At 42.1% G+C, this 23,114-nt stretch overlaps 1 protein-coding gene across 2 annotated transcripts in view; it reads right to left on the bottom strand.

The window, feature by feature from the left end:
- Positions 1–2,096: 2,096 nt before the first annotated feature.
- The window catches only part of LOC311100686 (protein kinase C epsilon type-like), a 132,792-nt gene continuing 111,774 nt past the window's right edge, over positions 2,097–23,114 (bottom strand). For both annotated transcript variants that reach the window (XM_084141637.1, XM_084141638.1), the window contains exons 12-15: positions 9,399–9,537; positions 8,461–8,649; positions 7,170–7,316; positions 2,097–5,907 (exon numbers count right to left, since the gene is read on the bottom strand). In XM_084141637.1, the coding sequence (XP_083997763.1) occupies positions 5,758–5,907; positions 7,170–7,316; positions 8,461–8,649; positions 9,399–9,537 (625 nt within the window). In that variant the 3' untranslated portion in view covers positions 2,097–5,757. The remainder of the gene's footprint in view (positions 5,908–7,169; positions 7,317–8,460; positions 8,650–9,398; positions 9,538–23,114) is intronic.

The raw sequence follows: 23,114 nt of genomic DNA, 5'->3' as shown, positions 1-23,114 counted from the left end.
TCCACCTGTGGTAAATTCAATTGATTGGACATGATTTGGAAAGACACAAACCTGTCTATATAAGGTCCCACAGTTGACAGTGCATGTCAGAGCAAAAACCAAGCCATGAGGTCGAAGGAATTGTCCGTAGAGCTCAGAGACAGGATTGTGTCGAGCCACAGATCTGGGGAAGGGTACCAAAAAATGTCTGCAACATTGAAGGTCCCCAAGAGCACTGTGGTCTCCGTCATTCTTAAATGGAAGAAGTTTGGAGCCACCAAGACTCTTCCTAGAGCTGGCCGTCTGGCCAAACTGAGCAATCGGGGGAGAAGGGCCTTGGTCAGGGAGGTGACCAAGAACCTGATGGTCACGCTGACAGAGCTCCAGAGTTCCTCTGTGGAGATGGGAGAACCTTCCAAAAGGACAACCATCTCTGCAGCACTCCACCAATCAGGCCTTTATGGTAGAGTGGCCAGACGGAAGCCACTCCTCAGTAAGAGGCACATGACAGCACGCTTGGAGTTTGCCAAAAGGCACCTAAAGGACATGAGAAACAAGATTCTCTGGTCTGATGAAACCAAGATTGAATTATTTGTCCTGAATGCCAAGCGTCACGTCTGGAGGAAACCTGGCACCATCCCTACGGTGAAGCATGGTGGTGGCAGCATCATGCTGTGGGGATGTTTTTCAGTGGCAGGGACTGGGAGACTAGTCAGGATAGAGGGAAAGATGAACAGAGCAAAGTACAGAGAGATCCTTGATGAAAACCTGCTCCAGAGCGCTCAGGACCTCAGACTGGGGCGAAGGTTCACCTTCAGGACAACAGCCCTAAGCACACAGCCAAGACAACGCAGGAGTGGATTCGGGCCAAGTCTCTGAATGTCCTTGAGTGGCCCAGCCAGAGCCCTTGAACGCGATCTAACATCTCTGGAGAGACCTGAAAATAGCTGTGCAGCGACGCTCCCCATCCAACCTGACAGAGCTTGAGAGGATCTGCAGAGAAGAATGGGAGAAACTCCCCAAATACAGGTGTGCCAAACTTGTAGGTCCCCTGTAGTTCAGTTGGTAGAGCATGGCGCTTGCAACGCCAGGGTTGTGGGTTCGTTTCCCACGGGGGGCCAGTATGAAAAATGTATGCACTCACTAACTGTAAGTCGCTCTGGATACGAGTGTCTGCTAAATGACTAAAATGTAAAATGTAAAATACCCAAGAAGACTCGAGGCTGTAATCGCTTCCAAAGGTGCTTCAACAAAGTACTGAGTAAAGGGTCTGAATACTTATGTAAATGTAATATTTCTATGTTTTATTTTTTATAAATTCTAAAAACCTGTTTTTGCTTTGTCATTTTGGAGCATTGTGTGTAGATTGAGGGGAAACAATAATGTAATCTATTTTAGAGTAAGGCTGTAACGTAACAAAATGTGGAAAAAGTCAAGGGGTCTGAATACTTTCCGAATGCATATAGTGTATATCTGTACCTTACCCTTCTGTGATTTAGAGCTAATAGGGTGATTATGGAAAATGTAGCTATGGTGATTATGGATGATGTATCACCTGTGGGACATCGATCAGAGATCGAGCCATAATCGAGTAGCTGAACTGTGTTTGACTTCAACATTTGCTGTACATTGTCATTGATAACAATAACAGCAATGTCAAAGTTATGGCCCAATACTCTAACACTGGTATTTATAGTCCATAATGTGTGATAATAGGTATCTTCTGTAGTTTTTTCCCTCTAGATATTGTCTAGATATTTTATCAGTTTCCATGACACTAGCGGGGAATGCAATGTTTGCTTTGAAAGGGAAGAATACCCAAATGTGGCAACATCAGTCAATGATTAATGGCACATCGTGGTATCATTTTAGCGGTGCCTATCTCAGTGTACATTCCAACAGTGGTCACTTATGGACACTGGACAGTACTCTATATGCATTCAACCCAATCTGGCAATGTAAACAGTGTTGCATAGAGAGCTTTTTTTAAACCTTTATTTTATCAGGGAGTCCCATTGGGACCAAGGTCTCTTTTGCAAGGGAGCCCTTCATATATAAACATTGATTAACACTGAACAGAAATTAGCCCTAAAACAAGCAAACTCACTATTTGTTTTGACATCATCATATTTAATAGGTTCCAAAAACAAACAATACACATTCACATCCTTTAGAATACAGTACATTTGGCACACAGCAAAATGCTAACAATGACATAACACTAATAAATGGCAAAGGAATTCAAAATAAAACATCAGTCAGGTGACAAATTGTACATATAAAGCTTCACAATACAGAAACCGAAAATGAAATCCGGTTTCCCAGACCCAGAATAAGCCTTGACCTGGTTTAAAAAGCAATTTAAATAGATATTCTTTATTGAACATGCTTTTTAGTCCAGAAGTAGTCATAATTTGGGTCCGGGAAACCGAGCCTAAATGTATAGAGGTACATACAGTAATATAATGCATACGTCTGTATGTTTTATTCTACTGTATGTAAAAAAAAATACATAATACTTAGCCAGACATATTCATACACACAATTTAAGAGGTACTTCTCCAGCCATGTACAGTATATTATACTTATTGAGCGTTACTTCTTCAATGACTTTACAACAGACCAAATGGGTTTCCTTTGTGCTGTTTTTTTCTTCTTCCTTTTACAAACAGTTTAAAAAGTCTAAATAAAAGCAGGATGGAGTTAGGATTTGGCATGGAGGATTTTGGACATCTAGGGCCACCGTCCTTATGGGTCAGAGTAGGACAGGGATCCGCCATCTTACAAAACAAAAACACAAACATAAGAGGCCTAACATCCAGAAGCACAGACAAAACACAGAGACTGTAAACCGAAGAGACAGGTAAATTAAATTAAAGGACACGATACAGACAGAGAGACAAGAGCGTAGATATGAGCTATATGAGGGGAGACAAGTACTGTAACGGTTAAATCATAAAAAACTGGCATAAGGAAACAGCATTGTGCCAGTCTGAATGGTGAAGTCTGTCAAATGTCCTCTTCACCTTCAGATCCTTTAACACTGTTCTCATGTTGCTATGCACTAACTGGGTAACAGAGGGGATCATGTGATTAATTGACACAGGTGCCTACATGTCAAATGCATGGGCACTTTAGGTGTATGAAAGGCCTACATGCAGTGGTGTGTGTGTGTGTGTTGGGGGGGGGGGGGCATTAAGCATTTTCATGATCTAGTATGAGAGGCATGTTTAAAGCCATTAGAATACTGCTTGAGATCAGTATTGCTTTGACAGTTGATGCCATGATACTGTCCACTATTACTGCTGTTCCTACCACTGTTGCTACAGTTACCCCTGCTCCCCATACCAGAACTGCTACTGCTAGTGGGGCTAGCACTATTATACATGCTACTAATAATACAACAACTACACTACTTAAACTACTACTACTAAAACTACTACTACTACTCCAATAACAACTGCTACTGCTACTTCTACAGTATTGCTACTTTCACTACCACAGTGCCACCCCTGCCTCTTCAATTGCAAAAAGTCCTACTATTATGAATCCAAATTTCGAACGCTACTTTAAAGTTACTACTCCAAAATGGAATGTACTACTTGCAGTATTGTAACAAACCAACATTGTTATTTTTGTGGTCTACTGACAGAATATGACAGTAGATTTGACTTTACCTTGATTTGGTGTAGGCTTACAATAAACCCTATATTGGCCAGAGAGTTATTAGGCATGAGTGCATTAAGAAGGTCAATGGTTTCCATAACATTAATTAATCCAATAGCTTTGCTAACATTGGTTACATTGATGTTTTAAAGAGATATGCTATAGGAAATGAAGACCTTTTCAAAGAGAGTTAAGGAGAGAGGGCAGGGAGAGGGTTGGTGAGGTGGTTTGATAGAGCATTCTGAAGGAAGCACATAGACATGGCTATCAACTGAGTTGAGGACAGGCAAATGAAAACAGCCATGCATATACTCCAAAAACCAAACGGACCGCAATAGCAAAGAGTATGTGGGAGGAAGAACAGGGAAGACACCCGGCAAGAAAGAAAAGGAAACTTAAAACAGACAGAAACATACACAGAATATTGCACATGGACATTGTAACTTTTTCATATTCTAATAATACACAATAATATCATTTGCATGACCATGCAATGTATGATACCTCTATTTCTCCAAGAAGTCCACAGGCTTCTATATACAAGGTGGTCTGTACAGCGGGAAAGACACGGCTATCTGGTGATGCCTTCACCCACATGATTGTGAGTCTTGTTGCATAGCAGGGAAATCCAGGATTTCAAACTCTGAGCAACAAGACAATCCAGTAAAATCACGGCAAATCAAACATAATGAAATAAAACAGACACAATGAAATAAAACTGACCCAATGAAATAAAACTGACCCAATGAAATGTAAAAGCTTCAAGAGGGCCCTTCTCATGAACCCACTGCCTATATCGCACACGCACAAACAGACTCGCAAAAAACTAGCATACGTACAGTATCCTAACTGACACAGACACACACACGCAAACAGACGCCATACATGCAGTTGCATCCCAACGATCACTCATGCATACAAGCACATTCTTCCACATTGAAACCCATGACATTCATTTGGAATATATGAAGCTAGACTACCATAACACTGTGGGCATATCTACAATACATAACTGGTTTGCAGTTACACACAAAAGGCATTTTATGTACTATACATGGACTCATTCTAATTCTGCCGTCGTTTTGATCTTGAGGAAACTTTTAAACAGTATCAATAGTTACAGGCTTCTCTTTTTTATTGATACTGTGAACCAATCAGTTTTTAGCTTTTTTTTAAATACAATCATTGGTTCTATGGATTTGGTTATTCGCATTCAAACACGACAGAGGAGGAGATTCTAGTACATCGAGAGACTTACAGGACAGGTTGAGAAATTACAGATTAATATAATAATATCATAGTTTCAGTGTCATATACTCACTGAAGAACTAGGATAGTTGACGAAACAGTTGAAAGTATGACCTATCATACAGAGACCATGTCGAACAAGACCCCTGCCCAAAGCACACATAACCCCTGACCTTGAAATCTTTATATACACATAAAGTTGACACCGTCACGCAAACATTCCCTGTTCATTTAATAGTCCACTGGAAAGGGCCTTGTGACATAATCTGGGGCTGGACTGTGAGGAGCTTTCATCACTGTTATCAACCTGGGCCAAGGGCCAGGCTATATTCAGTCTCAGGAGACCAATCCAAGGGCCATCCTCCACCACAAGGAGTTATTTTTTTCACCACTCTGATTGGATCAGGAGTGATCTGGACCAGCCAATAGGAACTTGATAATAAAGCAGATGGGCTTCCTATATGACCTACTCTTGAATTACATTGTTTTTTAACATAGAAAACATGCACTGATGGACAGACAGACAAATATACTGGTACAGCGCTGTAGATGGTCAGGTTTAAGTTTTGGAGTTGGTACTAATCTTAGGCCCTAATGGCCGGAGTGTTGTATGAGTATGTGAATGCAATAATTGACTCTGTGTTTATTGTACAGTATATTTCTGGATGTCTGTATGTGAGAAAATATGTATGTATGTGTGTTTGTGAATGGGAGTGTGTATGTCAGTGTTCCTGCATATACATGCATGTGTGTGTGTTGGTGTGTGTGCATAAGCACAAGGATGCGGCGGAGAGCATCTGTGTTTGTGTGTGTGTGTGTGTGTGTGTGTGTGTGTGTGTGTGTGTGTGTGTGTGTTTGCAGGCCTTAGGACAGAGTCTCCTCTCCTCCAAAGTAGGAGAAACCCTTGAACTCGTCTTGGTTGATCTGCTTAATAATGGCGTCTTCTACAGGGGTGAGGACAGGCTCCTCACGAGTGAAGTCCTGGTCAAAGTTGTTCACGTCCCTTTTGGTTTTCTGTACAGGAGCAGGAAGGAAGGGAAGTAGAAGGGTCAGATAGTAAGGAAAAACAGGATGATGACTGCCAAAGAATTAGACCTCTGAAAACATTTATAAAGACAGTCATAGTGTTATTACTAGTGAATTAGTGTCACATATGGATTGACTGTTGTTTGTGTTTCCTTGATAAAGTAATTCTAAAACAAGGCTGATTGACATTTAGACTTGGATGGAGTGATCACAGAACCTCTCTTTCATGCCCCCAATTCTCTCATTCACGTTGTGTGATTCTTGAGGCGCTTGTCGTCCCCTCTCTGTGTACATGGGAACAGGACGGACCCTTCCCCTCACACCCCTTCAGGCATTTCATAATACCTCATACCCAGCCCATTCCGCAGCTCTCTATCTTTACACTATACACACACAGGAATACTGATGTAGGATCATCATCTAAGCCTGTTTTCTACAGCAGGAAAATATTGCTGCAGCCACAGGAAATGTGAATTATTATGTGGATTGAAATTAATGGACATTTTTGTAGGAGTAAAAAAAAAAAATCTTAAGCAAAAATCAAGTCTGACATTTCTAAGTGGAAATTACAAACTTCAGAAGCCTTTTAAAACCTCAAATACACTACAAGTAAAAAATGTCCTGCATTGCAGGAAAGTTCTCCTGCAACAAGATGATCAAATTAAGATCCTACATCTGTACGGCAGTGTAAGTTCATGTTTGTATGGCACAGACACAGGCCTCCCCTACAGAGGCTGATTGTTGCACAAACATGCAAAGGAGCATGGTAAAAGAGAGGCAACTACTGTAGTAACACAGATAAACACACAATGGTGGCCTAGCGCTATAGTTGGGGCATACTAAAGTTAGGACCCAGAGTTCCAAACGCGCTATCGAGATTGGAACTTTGGAGATATTTACGATCTTAGTTTAGTAAATTTGATCAATTAAAAACAAGGTACAAATACTAAACTATACACTTGGTTAAGCGTAACAGAGGATAAACATATAAAAGTCTACGACTTATTTCCATGTTGAAGGTTAGGGGTTAATAATGGTGAGGGTGGAACAGTAGGGGCCCTAAAACATACAGTAAGGTATGTTCCCTAAGAGCTCAGACACACTCCGTGGTAAGGTTTACCCTTGGTGCAGATCTAGGATCAGCTTCCTCTTCCCCAATCCTAACCTTAAAATGCTAAACTGACCCAAGATCAGCATCTACGGGCAACTTCACCCTACATGGTCTGAGCTATAAGTGTGGTGCTACTCACAATGCGAGGTTTGAAGGGTGGTTTGACCCTCTTCTGCTCCAGCAAAACCCAGTCGATCTCCTTGAAGAAGGGATGAACCTTGATGGCTTCCTCCAAGCCCTGGGTGATCACACAACCCAGACGCTTGTTTGGACTCTTTGTCATGAACTACAGGACAGGAAAACAGGCAGATGAATAAAGGGGGAAGGAAAATAAATGTACTTGACTTAATCCTCTTGGCCCCCTTGGGAGCATGGGGCGAGGAAGTAAATGTTAGGAAGAGAGAAATGGAGGTGCAAGAGTGAGGGGTTGAGATGGTCAAGTGGTGCAGAGTGGTCTTAGTGATCTGCTCTGTGGTCATCGTTAAGAGGCCAGTGGTCATTTCGAGAATCTAGCGGCCAGATATGACCATTAGGACCACTGGGCCGGGTAATGTGACCAAAGTGCCAGTGAGACTGATCACAGAGTGACACGTGCCAGTCCAAGACAAGCATGCCTGCTTTCCCACAAGGCTTTGCAAACAGGCAGGGGACAGCCAAAGTAAACGCAGGACTTGTGATGGAAAAAAGATCACACAGGAACTAGGGACACACACACAAACTCACACACTCACAGGAATATCCTGCAACACTAAAACACAAATATAGAATTACACAATGTCCATACACACCAGCAAACAGGACACAAACGAAAAAGCACGTAATTCACATCCACACTCAAGCACACTAACAAATATTATGCCCCCCCATCCCCCCCACCACACACACACACACACACACACACACACACACAGAAAGCCGGCCGCGTTCTTGGAAGAGGAGGACCCTCTGAATTCTGGGGCAGCCCACCCCGCCTACCCGAGTGTGCGATTACACAAGCCCAGAAACCACCAGAGAACACAAACAGGCTGTTCTTTTCCCACATGAAGTGTAATATCTCCCAGGCCTCTCTCCCCAGCCCACACAGCACTGCACAGCCACTGTGGCTCTCTGAACTCAGCCTGAACTAACTCCACCCAGCCTTGCTCATCCTTGCTCCTCACTCTGCTAATCGCTGAACACCACTTTACTACCTCACCAGAGACAGACAGAGAGAGAGAGAGTGAGAGACAGCGGGAGGAGGAGGAAGAGGAGGAGGAGACGACAATAAGGTAAGGTGTGGGGAGGAAAGGGGGGCTGATAAAGAACAAGTCAAAGAATGAGTGGGAGAGAGAGGAAGATCGAAAGAGGAGGTGGTATAGGATTTTTTAAAAAGAGGGATAGTGAGAGATACAGGCAGACTAGGACAGGTAGGTATACTGTAGGTCACTGACCGCTTTGAGGATGGAGACTGCCTCCTTGCTTAGCCACACTGGGTAGAGGACATCATCGTGGAGAATAGACTCAAACAGGTCATCCTCATTGTCGGCTTCGAAGGGAGGCTGGCCAGCCATCATCTCGTACATAAGCACCCCCAGAGCCCACCAGTCCACAGAGGGGCCATATTCTAGCTCCTGTAGGATCTAAACACACAGGGGGACAGGAAACAATGTAACACCATCTCATTCAAAAGCTCCTATAGGATCTAAAACACACAGGGGGACAGGAAACACTAACACCAGCTACACTACAGCAGGATTAATATGGTAGTAAGGGGGAACAGAATAGTTGTGACACTAGCTCATTAGGGATGATATAGTGAGAGAAGGAGTAGAACAAATGAGTACATGAGTTTGATTGATTGATTGAGTGAGTGAGTGAGTGAGTGAGTGACTGATTGAGTGAGTGAGTGAGTGAGTGGGTGAGTGAGTCATTGACTGAGTGATTGATTGAGTGAGTGAATGAATGATTGATTGATTGATTGATTGATTGAGTGAGTGAGTGAGTGAGTGATTGATTGATTGAGTGATTGAGGGATTGAGTGAAAAAATGTTTGAATGAAACGGTGAGAGAGAAGCAGAGTAGAGGGTAAAGAGTCGAGTCAATGAAAGAGTACAGCATGTGAGAGAGTAACTTATGTACTGTGAGACTGTCCAAGATGAATGGGTGGTTGAATACTGTCAGACTGTCCCAGATAAGTGAGTGGGTGGTTTACTGTCAGACTGTCCCAGATAAGTGACTGGGTGGTTTACTGTCAGACTGTCCCAGATAAGTGACTGGGTGGTTTACTGTCAGACTGTCCAAGATGAAAGGGTGGTTTACTGTCAGACTGTAGAGGGTAGAGGGTAGTGGGTAGAGGATGAAGGGTAGAGGGTGGAGGGTAGAGGTTTACCTCTGGAGCGATGTAGTCAGGGGTCCCACAGAAGGTGGTGGTGGTGACTCCGTTGAGGATCCCCTCCTTACACATGCCAAAGTCAGCCAGCTTACAGTGGCCATGTGCATCCAGCAGGATGTTATCCAATTTCAGATCTCTGGAGAGACAGAGACAACATGAGGGCTGAGGGGTCAGAGGGAAGCAGTTACAAAGGTCAGAGGTCAGAGGTCAGGGATAGAAGAGTATAAATCTGTCAGAGAGAGAGGAGAGAAAGATAGTTCAAAAGTCACTGTGTCGTCAATCTATTGGGTAAAGAGTACAATAAAATCTACTGAAAAGGACATGGCTACTCTCAGTGTTCTTACTCAGTAAACAGACACAAGGCCAAATATACTCTCAGTGTTTTTACTCAGTAAACAGACACAAGGCCAAATATACTCTCAGTGTTTTTACTCAGTGAACAGACACAATGCCAAATATACTCTCAGTGTTTTTACTCAGTGAACAGACACAATGCCAAATATACTCTGTGTTCATACTCAGTGAACAGACACAACGCCAAATATACTCTTAGTGTTCATACTCAGTGAACAGACACAATGCCAAAGGACTTTCCCAGTATGGAGGCCAAGAGCACTGTGAGGAGCTATCTGCACTACGGAGGCTACTCTTGGCACACATACAGTATGCGCTCTCACACGCATACGCACACACACACATACACACACACTGTTCCACAGACACAGAGTCGTGTGTCTCTCTATCGCTCCTCTCCTTTATCGTGGGCAGTGAGCGAGGGATGGAGGGTGCTGTTCGAAATGGTGGGAGGAGAGGAACAGGAGAGAAGATAAGAGGTCTCTGATGAAAGATGCCAGGGAGAGGCATGAAACCAGTTGGGTCAGGGTTTGATGGTTGATTGCTGAAAATATGTCAACATCTTTTAACAGATGCCATTCAGCCCAAGGTGTTTTCACAAAACAGCCTCCCCGACCTGGGAGTGTGTGTGTGTGAGTGTGTGGCCGTTATACAACTGTTCTGTTTCAGAGAGGCCTAAAAAGGACACATCAATAATCTGCATGATTCTCCTTGGGAGTGACATGTGGTAGGTTTAGTCGGGTTCATTCATTCTTATAAAACATTGATTTAGTACAGGTAATATCACTATAGAGTTTCCTGCCAAGGAGCTATGTATGAATATGGCATCTCAACTATGCTGTGAAAGTCGGGGCTGATGTAATAACATCTGGTATCTAGTGTACATTGCAAGAATTCAAAGAAGTGTCATTCAAAAGCATTATAAAGCATATAAATAGGCCTATGTCAGGATTTGATTCGAGCTTTGATAAAACATTATATCCTGATGCTACCTGAGCATGAGCCATACATAAAATGTATTTAATGAGCCCTACATTAAAGACATTTAATGAGCCCAAGCCCAAAAAAGCCCAAATGATTGTGCCGTTATCCAATACATAATGATATAGGCTACTGCACATTACCCACGACAGAAAAACATAAAAGCCCATAGATGCAGCTAGCTATTTGCTCTCTTGGGTAAATAAATTAAACTAGCTCCAGTAGGCTAATCTTTTTGAGTGTGAACTGTATTACTGTACAGTATTGTACACTGAGTATACAAAACATTAAGGACACCCAGTGGTAGAAAAAGTACCCAATTGTCATACTTGAGTAAAAGTAAAGATACCTTAATAGGAAATGACTCAAGTAAAAGTAAAAGTCACCCAGAAAAATTTTACTTGAGTAAAAGTCTAAAAGTATTTGGTTTAAAATATACTTAAGTATCAAAAGCAAATGTAATTGCTAAAATATACTTAAGTATCAAAAGTAAAAGTAAAGTTATAAATAATTTCAAATTCCTTATATTAAGCAAACCAGACTGCACCATTTTCTTGTTTTTAAATTTAAGGATAGCCAGGGGCACACTCCAACATTCAGACATAATTTACAAACGAAGCATGTGTGTTTAGTGAGTCCGCCAGATCAGAGGCAGTAGGGATGACCAGGGATGTTCTGTTGATAAAGTGCGTGAATTTGACAATTTCCTGTCCTGCTAAGCATTAAAAATGTAACAAGTACTTTTGGGTGTCAAGGAAAATGTTTGGAGTAAAAAGTACAATATTTTCTTAAGGAATGTAGTGAAGTAAAAGTAAAAAATATAAATAGTAAAGTAAAGTACAGATACACCAAAAAACTACTTAAGTAGTACTTTAAAGTATTTTTACTTGCAGTACCAGTCAAAGGTTTGGACACACCTTCTCATATTTTAGATTTTAGATTCTTCAAAGTAGCCACCCTTAGCCTTGATGACAGCTTTGCACACTCTTGGCATTCTCTCAACCAGCTTCATGAGGAATGGTTTGCTGAGCACTTGTTGGCTGCTTTTCCTTCCCTCTGCGGTCCAGCTCATCCCAAACCATCTCAATTGGGTTGAGGTTAGGTGATTGTGGAGGCCAGGTCATATGATGCAGCACTCCATCGCTCTCCTTGGTCAAATAGCCCTTACACAGCCTGGAGGTGTGTTTTGGGTCATTGTCCTGTTGAAAAACAAATGTCCATTGCTTGTGTTTCTTAGACCAAGCAAGTCTCTTCTTCTTATTGGTGTCCTTTAGTAGTGGTTTCTTTGCAGCAATTCTTGTCGACAGGGCTGTAGTGGAGCAGGTTGAGAGCTTCAAGTTCCTTGGCGTACACATCACCAACAAACTATCATGGTCCAAACACACCAAGACAGTCGTGAAGAGGGCACGACAATGCCTATTCCCCCTCAGGAGACTGAAAAGATTTGGCATGGGTCCTCAGATCCTCAAAAAGTTCTACAGCTGCACCATCGAGAGCAACCTGAATGGTTGCATCACCGCCTGGTATGGCAACTGCTCGGCCTCCGACCGCAAGGCACTACAGAGGGTAGTGTGTACGGCCCAGTACATCACTGGGGCCAAGCTTCCTGCCATCCAGGACCTCTATACCAGGCGGTGTCAGAGGAAGGCCCAAAAAATTGTGAAAGACTCCAGCCACACTAGTCATAGACTGTTCTCTCTGCTACCGCATGACAAGCGGTACCGGCACGCCAAGTCTAGGTCCAAAAGGCTTCTTAACAGCTTCTACCCCCAAGCCATAAGACTCCTGAACAGCTAATCAAATGGCTACCTGGACTATTTGCATTGTCGTCCCCACCCCCTCTTTTACGCTGCTGCTACTCTCTGTTTATTATCTATGCATAGTCACTTTAACTCTACCTACATGTACATATTAACTCAATTACCTCGACTAACCTGTGCCCCCGCACATTGACTCTGTATTTTTTACTTATCTATTATTTACTTAACACTTATTTTTCTTAAAACTGCATTGTTGGTTAAGGGCTTGTAAGTAAGCATTTCATTGTAAGATCTACAGCTGTTGTATTCGGCGCATGTGACAAATACAATTTGATTTGATTTGATTCGACCATGAAGGCCTGATTCACGCACTCCTCTGAACAGTTGATGTTGAGATGTGTCTGTTACTTGAACTTTGTGAAGCATTTATTTGGGCTGCAATCTGAGATGCAGTTAACTTTAATGAACTTATCCTCTGCTGCAGAGGTAACTCTGGGTCTTCTTTTCCTGTGACGGTCCTCATGAGTGCCAGTTTCATCATAGCGCTTAATGTTTTTTGCGACTGTACTTGAAGAAACGTTGAAAGTTCTTGAAATCTTCCGGATTGACTGACCTTCATGTCTTAAAGTAATAATGGACTGTTGTTTCTCTTTGCTTATTTGAGCTTTCAACAGTTAAATGAAATTGGTTTCATTGTCCTTATCTTCATCATTCTAATGACATCCTTGAATAATATAGGACTAGAATTAGATGCAGAAGGCGTTCTCTTCTCTTAACGAAGATTGAATGGTTATGGGTCTGAATAAATAACTGCTATAGCCTACTGCCATCGCGCGTTCGCTTTTCTTTCAGTTCTAATGGCCGCTGTACTTAACATTCAGCAAACAAGAGCTTGCATCCCTCTTCGAATAGTCTATTGGTATAAGAAATGCTAAATAAAATAATGTCCAGCAAGCTATTCTAGTCTAGCTTTTCCTGCATGGGACTCCAAGAGCTAAGGAGTAATTTTCGAAGGAGTGGCCAGCGGAGACAGGTGCTTGCTTATTGCGCATGAGACAGAGGGTAGTTGGAAGCTTATTATGCATAACCCATCATTAATTAGCTAAATATAAGGCTAATACAGCATTGAATGTGTTACCTGAAATAGGTAGGCTAGGACATCTATATATAGGGCTATATATCAATCTAGAACAGGATTATCTATTTAGGATGCAATTTGAATGGAGTTGATGGAGAGAGAGAAAGACTGCAGAGCGCTCGCGCGTTCACTGATTTAAAGCAATGATATTTGAGTGATTTTAAAACTCTGCAGCTGCAATTTTTTATTTTTTAAATCTTTACAATAAAATAATAACGTGACCCCCGAAAGCCAGATGGAGATGGTTAAATTAGACGCGCATTCGGTCTTTATATTACTGTAGCATAGACTATGATAAGATGATAGGTCTACATGCGTTGTGAACTGCTCCATACTGAGATGGGCTGTCTGTCCCCACCCTGAGCGTTGATTCATCATGCAGAGGCCGTAGAGAAGCCAGATTTAGACATTGCATATAATTCAACAGTTCCATTTCACGCCTTGCTGTTCATATAAATCATTTATTATAATTTACTGGTTTCTCGCAGTTATTTATCCCGGGAAAAGGGAGTGGTTTTGGGCGGTAAATCCCAGTAAATCTCGGTAACCGGGTTCCAGCCAAGTTTTATAGTATGTAAAAAATAAATGTAAAAAAAGACTTTTCATCTAGTAGAATTTGCTGCACACTATTGAGGAAGAGAATCGTCTTTTGAGATCCAGGTGTGTCTGACGACAGCTGATAATCAGCTGAGGAGTCGCGCTGTACCAAAATGAACCAATGGCGGGAATCAATGCAATTGAGCATTAGATGAGGCATTATGAGTAGGATGAGCCTAGTATGCTGATATTTGTTGCTTACTGCATTCGTTTTTATTAAACAGTACATTTTAAATAGTACAATATGTGGTTTAGTACACAGTATGGAGTTTAAGTAAGTAGTAGGCAAGCCAGATTTCGGACACAGCCATGGTTTCAAATTGACATTTTAGTACAAAGGCACGTATAGCTTTAAGGTCAAGCTAACCATGAAAACAATTTCCTTTTCAATTTCCTTTTCCAATAATTTCAGTTCTATAAATGACCTACCTGCGGCAAGGAAAATGAATACAACCCAATAACCCAGCAAGTCATAAATGAGCTATTTGATGTAGTCTGCACAATAGATGATGACGATGATCAATGATTTTATTGCACAGCACTGTGTACCAGTGCTCTCTCCATGTGTAGCAGCAGGTGTTCAAGAGGGCTAATGGAATGATAGTAATTTGAAGAAGTTCATTGAGTATACCCTGTGACGGTTACACTTAGATAACCTGGGTGCCAATGCCAATGTTGCTGCTTTAACTGGTTTTGTTGTTGTCGTTGTTGAATAATATCATATATAATATGCCATTTAGCACACTATTTTATCCAAAGCGACTAACAGTAGTGCACTCTTAGAAAAAACGGTGCTATCTACAACCAAAAAGGCTTGGAAATTATCTTAAGAGTCTTAAGCGGGTTGGTGAGGAGTTAAAATAGATGATTACTTCAATATATTTCTATGTCGACATTACTACTGATAACATATCATACCATGTACCAACACGGGCCACATCTAACATGAATAAAAACATGAATGAGACAAATTAAGTTCAATAAAATCTGACAAAACTCCAAAAACAAACTTTTGTTCAAGTGTGCTTCAAACCAACAAACTCCAACTGAGATTATTTCTGGCAAAACAGAAAAACATGGATGTTAAGAGAGGAAGGAATCCTTTCTTGATAGGAGTATACATATGGTAAATAAACAGTAACTACTGTCACCACTGTCAGGACCTTTACTCAGGATGTTGGCATAGACATGTTATATTACACACGCACGCATCATTGCACGCACGCTCGCACGCCGCACACACACATACACACACACCAATCAGGCTCAATTGAGAGCATTTCCTGTGTTTCATGTTAATCTTGTGGAGTGATTTTTCCATTACGTAAACAGCAACCCTCTCTGCTCTGACAGTTAACCTCCCTCCCTCCGCTTCAAATGAGCTCCCCATTCAGCCCAAAAGACACAAACACACAGGCATATGCACACACACATATGCACGTACGTACGCATTCACGTATGCACACGCACACACACACAGGTTAGCGTTTTTCATCACCAATCTTGTTCTGGAGGCAGCTCTGTAGAGTGGTCACTAGCTGGCACAGCCACAAAGTCTTTAAACTTAACCCTAACCACACTGCTAACCCTAACCTTAAATTAAGACCAAAAAGCACATTTTTGTTTTCATGAATTTTTACAATATAGCACATTTTGACTTTGCAGCTGGCCTATCTAAGGGGAAATCGCTCAGTTCTGCCTCCAGGACTCCAACAATAAACGTCAACCTGCACGCGCACACACACACGCACACGCACACACACACACACACACACACGCACACACACACACAAATGATCCACTAAGACCCATGTACCAGCCCATGATCAATAGTGAGTAAGTACATTTCCTAGAAGTTCTAAAAAGATACATAATCAAATCAAATCAAATGTATTGGTCACATACACATGGTTAGCAGACACTGGTTCAAATACTTAGAAGAACAAACTGCCCTTAATATCTACTTCTATCTATTTCTATCTGGAAATATTGTTGTCTGTCCACACTAAAGTACACAACTAAAACTTAACTATATTAACTAAGTAGTTTTAAGTACATGCCCAATTACAACGAGAGTTATCTGAGACCTGAGCATTAAGATGTCATGTTATTATTTTTCCAGATTACTACACCTAAGTTCCCGAGCTAACACACACAGATCCCCAATGGTGTCCATATAGAGAATGTGGGCTATTTTACTTCAGATAATTATTGGAGTTGGTGCAAAATGAACAATCGTTTTTTTTTTCAGAAAATCACATATTAACATAGCAATACATGTTGTATGTTCATGTTCAAAATGCATAAATATGGAAATAGGGTGGGTGAATGAGGGAGAAAAAGGGAGAGAAAGAGGGAGAAAGAGGGAGAGAAAGAGGGAGAGAAAGGGAGAGAAAGAGGGAGAGAAAGGGGGAGAGAAAGAGAGAGAAAGAGGGAGAGAAAGAGGGAGAGAAATTGGGAGAGAAAGAGGGAGAGAAAGTAGGAGAGAAAGGGAGAGAAAGTAGGAGAGAAAGGGAGAGAAAGGGAGAGAAAGAGGGAGAGAAAGAGGGAGAGAAAGAGGGAGAGAAAGTAGGAAAGTGTGAGAAAGAGGGAGAGAAAGGGAGAGAAAGAGGGAGAGAAATTGGGAGAGAAAGAGGGAGAGAAAGTAGGAGAGAAAGGGAGAGAAAGAGGGAGAGAAAGAGGGAGAGAAAGAGGGAGAGAAAGGGAGAGAAAGAGGGAGAGAAAGAGGGAGAGAAATTGGGAGAGAAAGGGGGAGGGAAAGGAAGAGAAAGAGGGAGAGAAAACTGGTATACATGAGGACAATCTGAGGAAGTGTCTGAATAAAGGTCAAAGAGAAGTCATGGAGAAGAGGCATTATGTGGGACAGTCTTCAATGGTATGATATTTGGGGTAGCTATAAATGCCTGTTTATTTTGAGTGTACAGTATGCATGTCACATGCACACATAGGCGGTATATTTGTATGTATGCATAGTATGTTTTAAGTCAGGTTCATGAGTTTATAGCTGTATGAGTGTGGGTGTGAACTGAGCATGTACACAGTATGTGGTTGTATACATGCCTTGGTGGTGCATGTGAGTATGATTGTGTGTGTCTTGTGCCATTGTGAATGCCGCCCATAGGGGCTCCAGTCTCACGTAAGCTTGTGCAGAGCGAGGAGGACGGACAGAAAGCCTGGTGATAGACTCCTCTATAAACTCCTCCCATCTCTTCTCCCCTCCCCTCCCCTCACCGTCTATAGTGGCATACAGGCTTCTACCAGCCGACTGCATGCCAGTCCAGACTCGTCCCACATCACTAACAGATCAAACTGCTACTGTCTCAAACAAAACCTAGCCACTGTTTTCTTTTCTCTCTTAGAGGTGGGGCGTGGGGGTGAGGGGGAGTCATGTACCTACTTCACAGAGTATTCCCAAAAGAGTTGTTTGTATTCTTGGTCAGTGTGTTCAACAGCTCACAGAGAGGCAAGCCTGAGTCAACTCAGGTGAAGTGTGTGGCGTTACATTAAACGTCGTAGACCTCACACACAAAGGTGGGTGCATCACATTCGTCAATCCTGGCTCTCACTGATTTCATTGATTTGCCAAATCCGAACAAAGAAGTCATTAACAAAGCTGACACTTGCAGAGCTCTACAGTGAATGTGCTTGAATATCAAATGGACATTCACATACAAAATTGAGTTTCATTAAAGGTAGACTCAGTGTTATGACGTTGCAACGAGTAGCACCGCAGATATTGCGATGAGCCCGATGCAAGACTTTGCTCTCACACAGTCACACAGGGTATCTGTGCATGTGCGTGGGTTCACTTCACGCTGCTACAATGTGGTAGCTACGGGACCAAAACAGCTAAGTTTAGCCTTGCGCTTCAATACTTTCAGTTGCCGTGGAAATTGACCCACTACTGCTGTTTATTACTTTGTGAGTCTACCTTTCAAGCTAAAACTTGCTCCCTGACAGTATTAATGAACACTGAAATAAATAGTCATTCAGACAATACATCAAATCAGAAAGGCACCAAGGAGGCTGGCTATGGCTATTCTCTGCGCTGCTAAAATCACGTAGCCAGAACCCTTTGATTAGGAACAGGGACAATGAGTCCAGACTAGAGTCTCACCCACTTTCCTGTCTTGAACACAAGCTCACTGCACAGCCCAGAGAGAGAGAGAGAGCATAAACGACAGAGAGAGAGAGGGAGAGAGAGTGAACGCCAGAGAGAGAGAGAGAGCCAGAGTGAGAGAGAGAAAGAGAGAGAGCGAAAGAAAGAGAGAGAGGGGGAGAGAGAGACAGTGAAAGTGAGGGAGAGAAAGGAAGAGAGAGAAAGAGAACCTTCAAGCTACAGTACATAGCCAGACTTTTATTCCATTCCATTAACTATTATTCTTCTGATTTTACACAACACACAATTCACACCGGTTGATCACTTCCTAGCCTGCTTCCTACCTAGCTCACGGTTCATACACATTTTGACAGACGGAATTTCATGACTTTTAAACAACTTTTCATTACCAACAATTGGCGGCGTCTATGTATGTACACAGTTTATTAGGTACATCCATCTAGTACTGCGTTGGACCCCCATGGCCTCCAGAACAGCCTGAATTCTTCAGGGAATGGAAATGTTGCTAAATTGGTATCAAGCGACCTAACATGTGCCAGGAAAACATTGCCCACACCGTTACATCACCACCAGCAGCCTGTACCATTGTCACCGGGCAGGATGGGGCCATGGATTCATGCTGCTTACACCAAATTCTGACTCTGTCATCAGCATGACGCAACAGGAACCGGGATTCGTCCACTCCTCAATTGTCCAGTGTTGGTGATTGTGTGCCCACTGGAGCCGCTTCTTCTTGTTTTTAGCTGATAGGAGTGGAACCCGGGGTGGTCGTCTTCTGCAATAATAGCCCATATGTGACAAGGACCGACAAGTTGTGCGTTCCGAGATGCCGTTCTGCACACCACTGTTGTACTGCGCCATTATTTGCCTGTTTGTGGCCCGCCTGTTAGCTTGCACGATTCTTGCTATTCTCCTTCGACCTCTCATCAACGTGCTGTTTTTGGCCACAGGACTGCCGCTGACTGGATGTTTTTTGTTTGTCACACCATTCTCTGTAAACCCTAGACACTGTCGTGCTTGAAAATCCCAGAAGGACGGCCGTTTCTGAGATACTGGAACCGGTGTGCCTGGCACCAATGATCATACCACGCTCAAAGTAGCTTAAGTCACTCGTTTTGCCCATTGTAACGTTCAATCGAACAGTAACTGAATGCCTCAATGCATGTCTGCCTGCTTTATATTGCAAGTCATGGCCACGTGACTCACTGTCTGTAGGAGCGAAACATTTTAATCGAATGTGTCAGCCAGACAGCCACTCACAAAGTAGACTACCAATCGCTGTCCATGGTGCTGAAATTGCAACATGTCTATGCGGTTGCATGCCTATCGAATCGATGATAGGCTTTCTATGGTGCCAGGGCTTAGCTTTGCTTTAAATAATGGATACATGTTTATTGGTAGGCCTACATAAGAAGCATTAGGCTCTCGTCTGATACAAGCTTTTGAACACCTGAGTAAGCTCCACTCATTGCACTGGCACCGTCGTAGCCTTGACCACAGCATTTGTTTGCCGATATTCCCCTTACACAACCAGTTAAATATTTTATTTTTCAAGACCTGGGGCACTTTTTCAGTCACATTCCTGAAGCCCAAGAAACAAATACTTAGCTTCCTAGTACATATGGAAATTAAAAAGGTTTATAAATGAATTACTTTTTGGAGGGTTAATGTGAAAATGATTTATTACATTTAAAAAAAATTGACATTAATGACAGGAGCATGGGCCCCCAGAGCTCGTGGGCCCCCCCGCCTTTTGGGGGCTGCGGGGGTGTCCGATATGCCAGTGCATGGGGTCAACCCTCAGTCTGGAGAGCAACTGGGTGTGCAGGCTTTTCATCAAGCCCTGCTCAAACACATCAGAGACAGTTTATCAAGGTCCGGTTGAGCAGCTAATTTCTAAAATGTGGTTTGTTAGAATGGGACTGGAATAAAAACCTGCACACCCATTAGCTCTCCTGGAGGATGGCTGACCAGCCTTGATGTATAACATTGCAACAGTGTTAATACTATTGTAATTATTCTGCACTATAGCCTATTTATTGCCTTACCTCCATAACTTGCTACATTTGCACACACTGTATATATATTTATCTGTTGTATTTTCTGACTTTATGTTTTTTTTTTTTTTTTTACCCATATGTAACTCTGTTGTTTTTATTGCACTACTTTGCTTTATCTTGGCCAGGTCGCAGTTGTAAATGAGAACCTGTTCTCAACTGGCTTACCTGGTTAAATAAAGGTGAAAAAAAAAATAATAAAAAATAAATAAATAATAATAACATTACAACCAAATACGTTTTATGCCTTTTGAAATAATCCGCTCATTCAATATATCAAAGATCAAATGGCTATGGTAGGCTACACATTTTTTTATTCAGCTGAAGCAAGCCCACACATTTTCTTCAGGAAACTTACCTTTTTCAGTTTAGTCATATTTATCTTAGCTACCTTAGACGTTTACTTTGCAGGCGGACTAGCATCTATTGAGTTGCAATGTCCCATACATTGGATGCCCAAATCAACTGGAAGTATCTACAAAACAATTTTTGAAGCCACATAATGCAAAAGAAAGGCTACATCAAATATTTTTTACTAAAATTACTGTTCGCGATTCAGAAATTATTATTTTGATTTACATGATTCGATTCACCACGATTGACCCGAATCCCAACTAATACAATGTTGAAGTGAATCATTCATTTTGTCAAAAATAATCATCTAAATGAATCATATGAATCATTCAAAAAAGTAAATCAACTTTGTATGGCCTTATTCGCTAGTGTCAGTGGAAAGGTTTTTGGGAAATGACTAGCGGACTAAACTCCACTGGAGTTTAGTCTGCTAGGACATGCCAAAAACATTAATACATGCTAATAATAGCTAAACAGTTATTTAGAGTACAAGATATGTTTTGAATTGGCTACCTAGTTATTAGTCTGTTCTCTATCATATTTTAAAAGCTTACCTGCCTCTCTCTCCTTGAGCAACGGCCCACTCGTCTTGCACACATGCAGGTGATGCACGCAAACACAGACGCCCTAAAGTCTAGTTCCAATCCTGGCTGATATGTTGATTTTTATTTGATTGATAAAATATTTAAAAACTGTTTCTAAATAAATTACATTAACAGAAATTATGAAATTATTTTCCATGACCTTTCCAAAACTTTAGGATTGTATTAATAAATTAATAAAAAAAATGACCGTAGGTGACACAATGACATGAATCTACCCATTAACCAAGGTAGCTTTGGTTGTACAGCATCAGCTACCTCATAGCCAATACTAAATAATACCTGCACTGCACATTCAGTGTAAGGAGACTGATTCATAGCATTGTTTGTCGGTTGGCCTGATGTTATGCAGGTGGCTCATTCTAAGAGCATACTAAACCATGACTCCTGGAGTTGCAGACTAAACATAACACTGTATATTTCCCTCTGAGTGCTTATTGTCTGAATCAGAGAGGGCTAGTATACTGACCAATACCTAGTGAGGGGGGGGGGGGGCTCCATTGAGCCTGGCTGTTTCCTTTAGCTCCAGGAAGAGAGGCGTGGACGAAACCTTAATTCAATACAACATTAAGCTCTAAATGGGACTTTTCCTGTTAGGAGGTCATGGTGGTGGAGGTGAAAATGGACTGGGTGGGTTTCAAACTCCCAACTCCCAACCACGGGTGGTAGAGGGGTCCACAGGTCAAGAGGGGCACCAAGAACACTCGGAGGAAGGCAGAGAAACTCCTAGAAAGCCCATGTACTGTAGGTGGTGGCTGTTTAGAGCTGGGTCTACTCAAAGCGTTGGAGATTGATAGCTGCCAGAAGGGAACTACTGTCCATAGGGGCAACATAGTTGTGTAGCCCCGAGGGAGTCTGGGTTTGTGTGTGGTAAACGACAGTGAGATGAGAGGATAAACAGAGCGCCAGAAACAGGATAAATCAGCACTGGCAGTAAACAACCTGGTATAAACACAGGCTCCATGGCCCCAGACAACACACAACACAACACAAACCCATTAGAACTTTGACCCAGTTCAGTTGAAAGTTCAGTCTTCCGCTTTGGACTCCCTAAGACCTGGGGCCGTATGTATCAAGCATCTCAGAGAAGTGCTGGTTTAGGATCAGTTGTACCTTTTAGATCACAATGAATAAGATTGAATGGACAGGGGGGATCTGATGTCAGATCAGTATTCCTCCTCTGAGATGATTGATACATTAGTCCCCTGATCCCAAGTCAGATTCTCCTCACTCAAAGTTTGCGTGAGACCGACATCTGGACTGTACATTATTATTATTTGGGGAGCAAAATGGGAATAGATTTGGATTGAATCTACTGTCTCGTTACAATGATGTTATGATTTGCCATGGAGATGCATTCTGATAGTCTGTCTGTGTTGTTATTGGTTGACAATGATGCTGTGACTGTCAGGGGTAGAAAATAGTGACTTCTGGGAGGGATGTTGACTGACAGAGGAGAGAGTGAGTTAGTGTTGGCCCAGTCTAACCACAGATGTTCTTCTCCCTCCCACAGGCCTTGGGCTAGGGACAGACTGGGCTACTGTATCTGGATATCAGCCCATATCAGAATAGTCATCATTGAACAATTACTGTAATAGTGAGGAGAATGAGTTCCAGTTGAGTTCAACTGGGTTGAATATAATGTGATATAATAGAATTGGGATAGCATTGGAATTGGAATGCTGACATAAAGGGATAGCGTTATGGTATACTGTAGGTCTATCATTATAAGCCTGGCCCCAGATCAGTC

This window comes from Coregonus lavaretus (assembly GCF_964263955.1).
Source record: "Coregonus lavaretus genome assembly, chromosome: 25".
Taxonomy (NCBI): Eukaryota; Metazoa; Chordata; class Actinopteri; order Salmoniformes; family Salmonidae; genus Coregonus; species Coregonus lavaretus.
The sequence above is the reverse complement of the archived record's forward strand: the minus strand, read 5'-3'. Positions and strand labels throughout refer to the sequence as shown.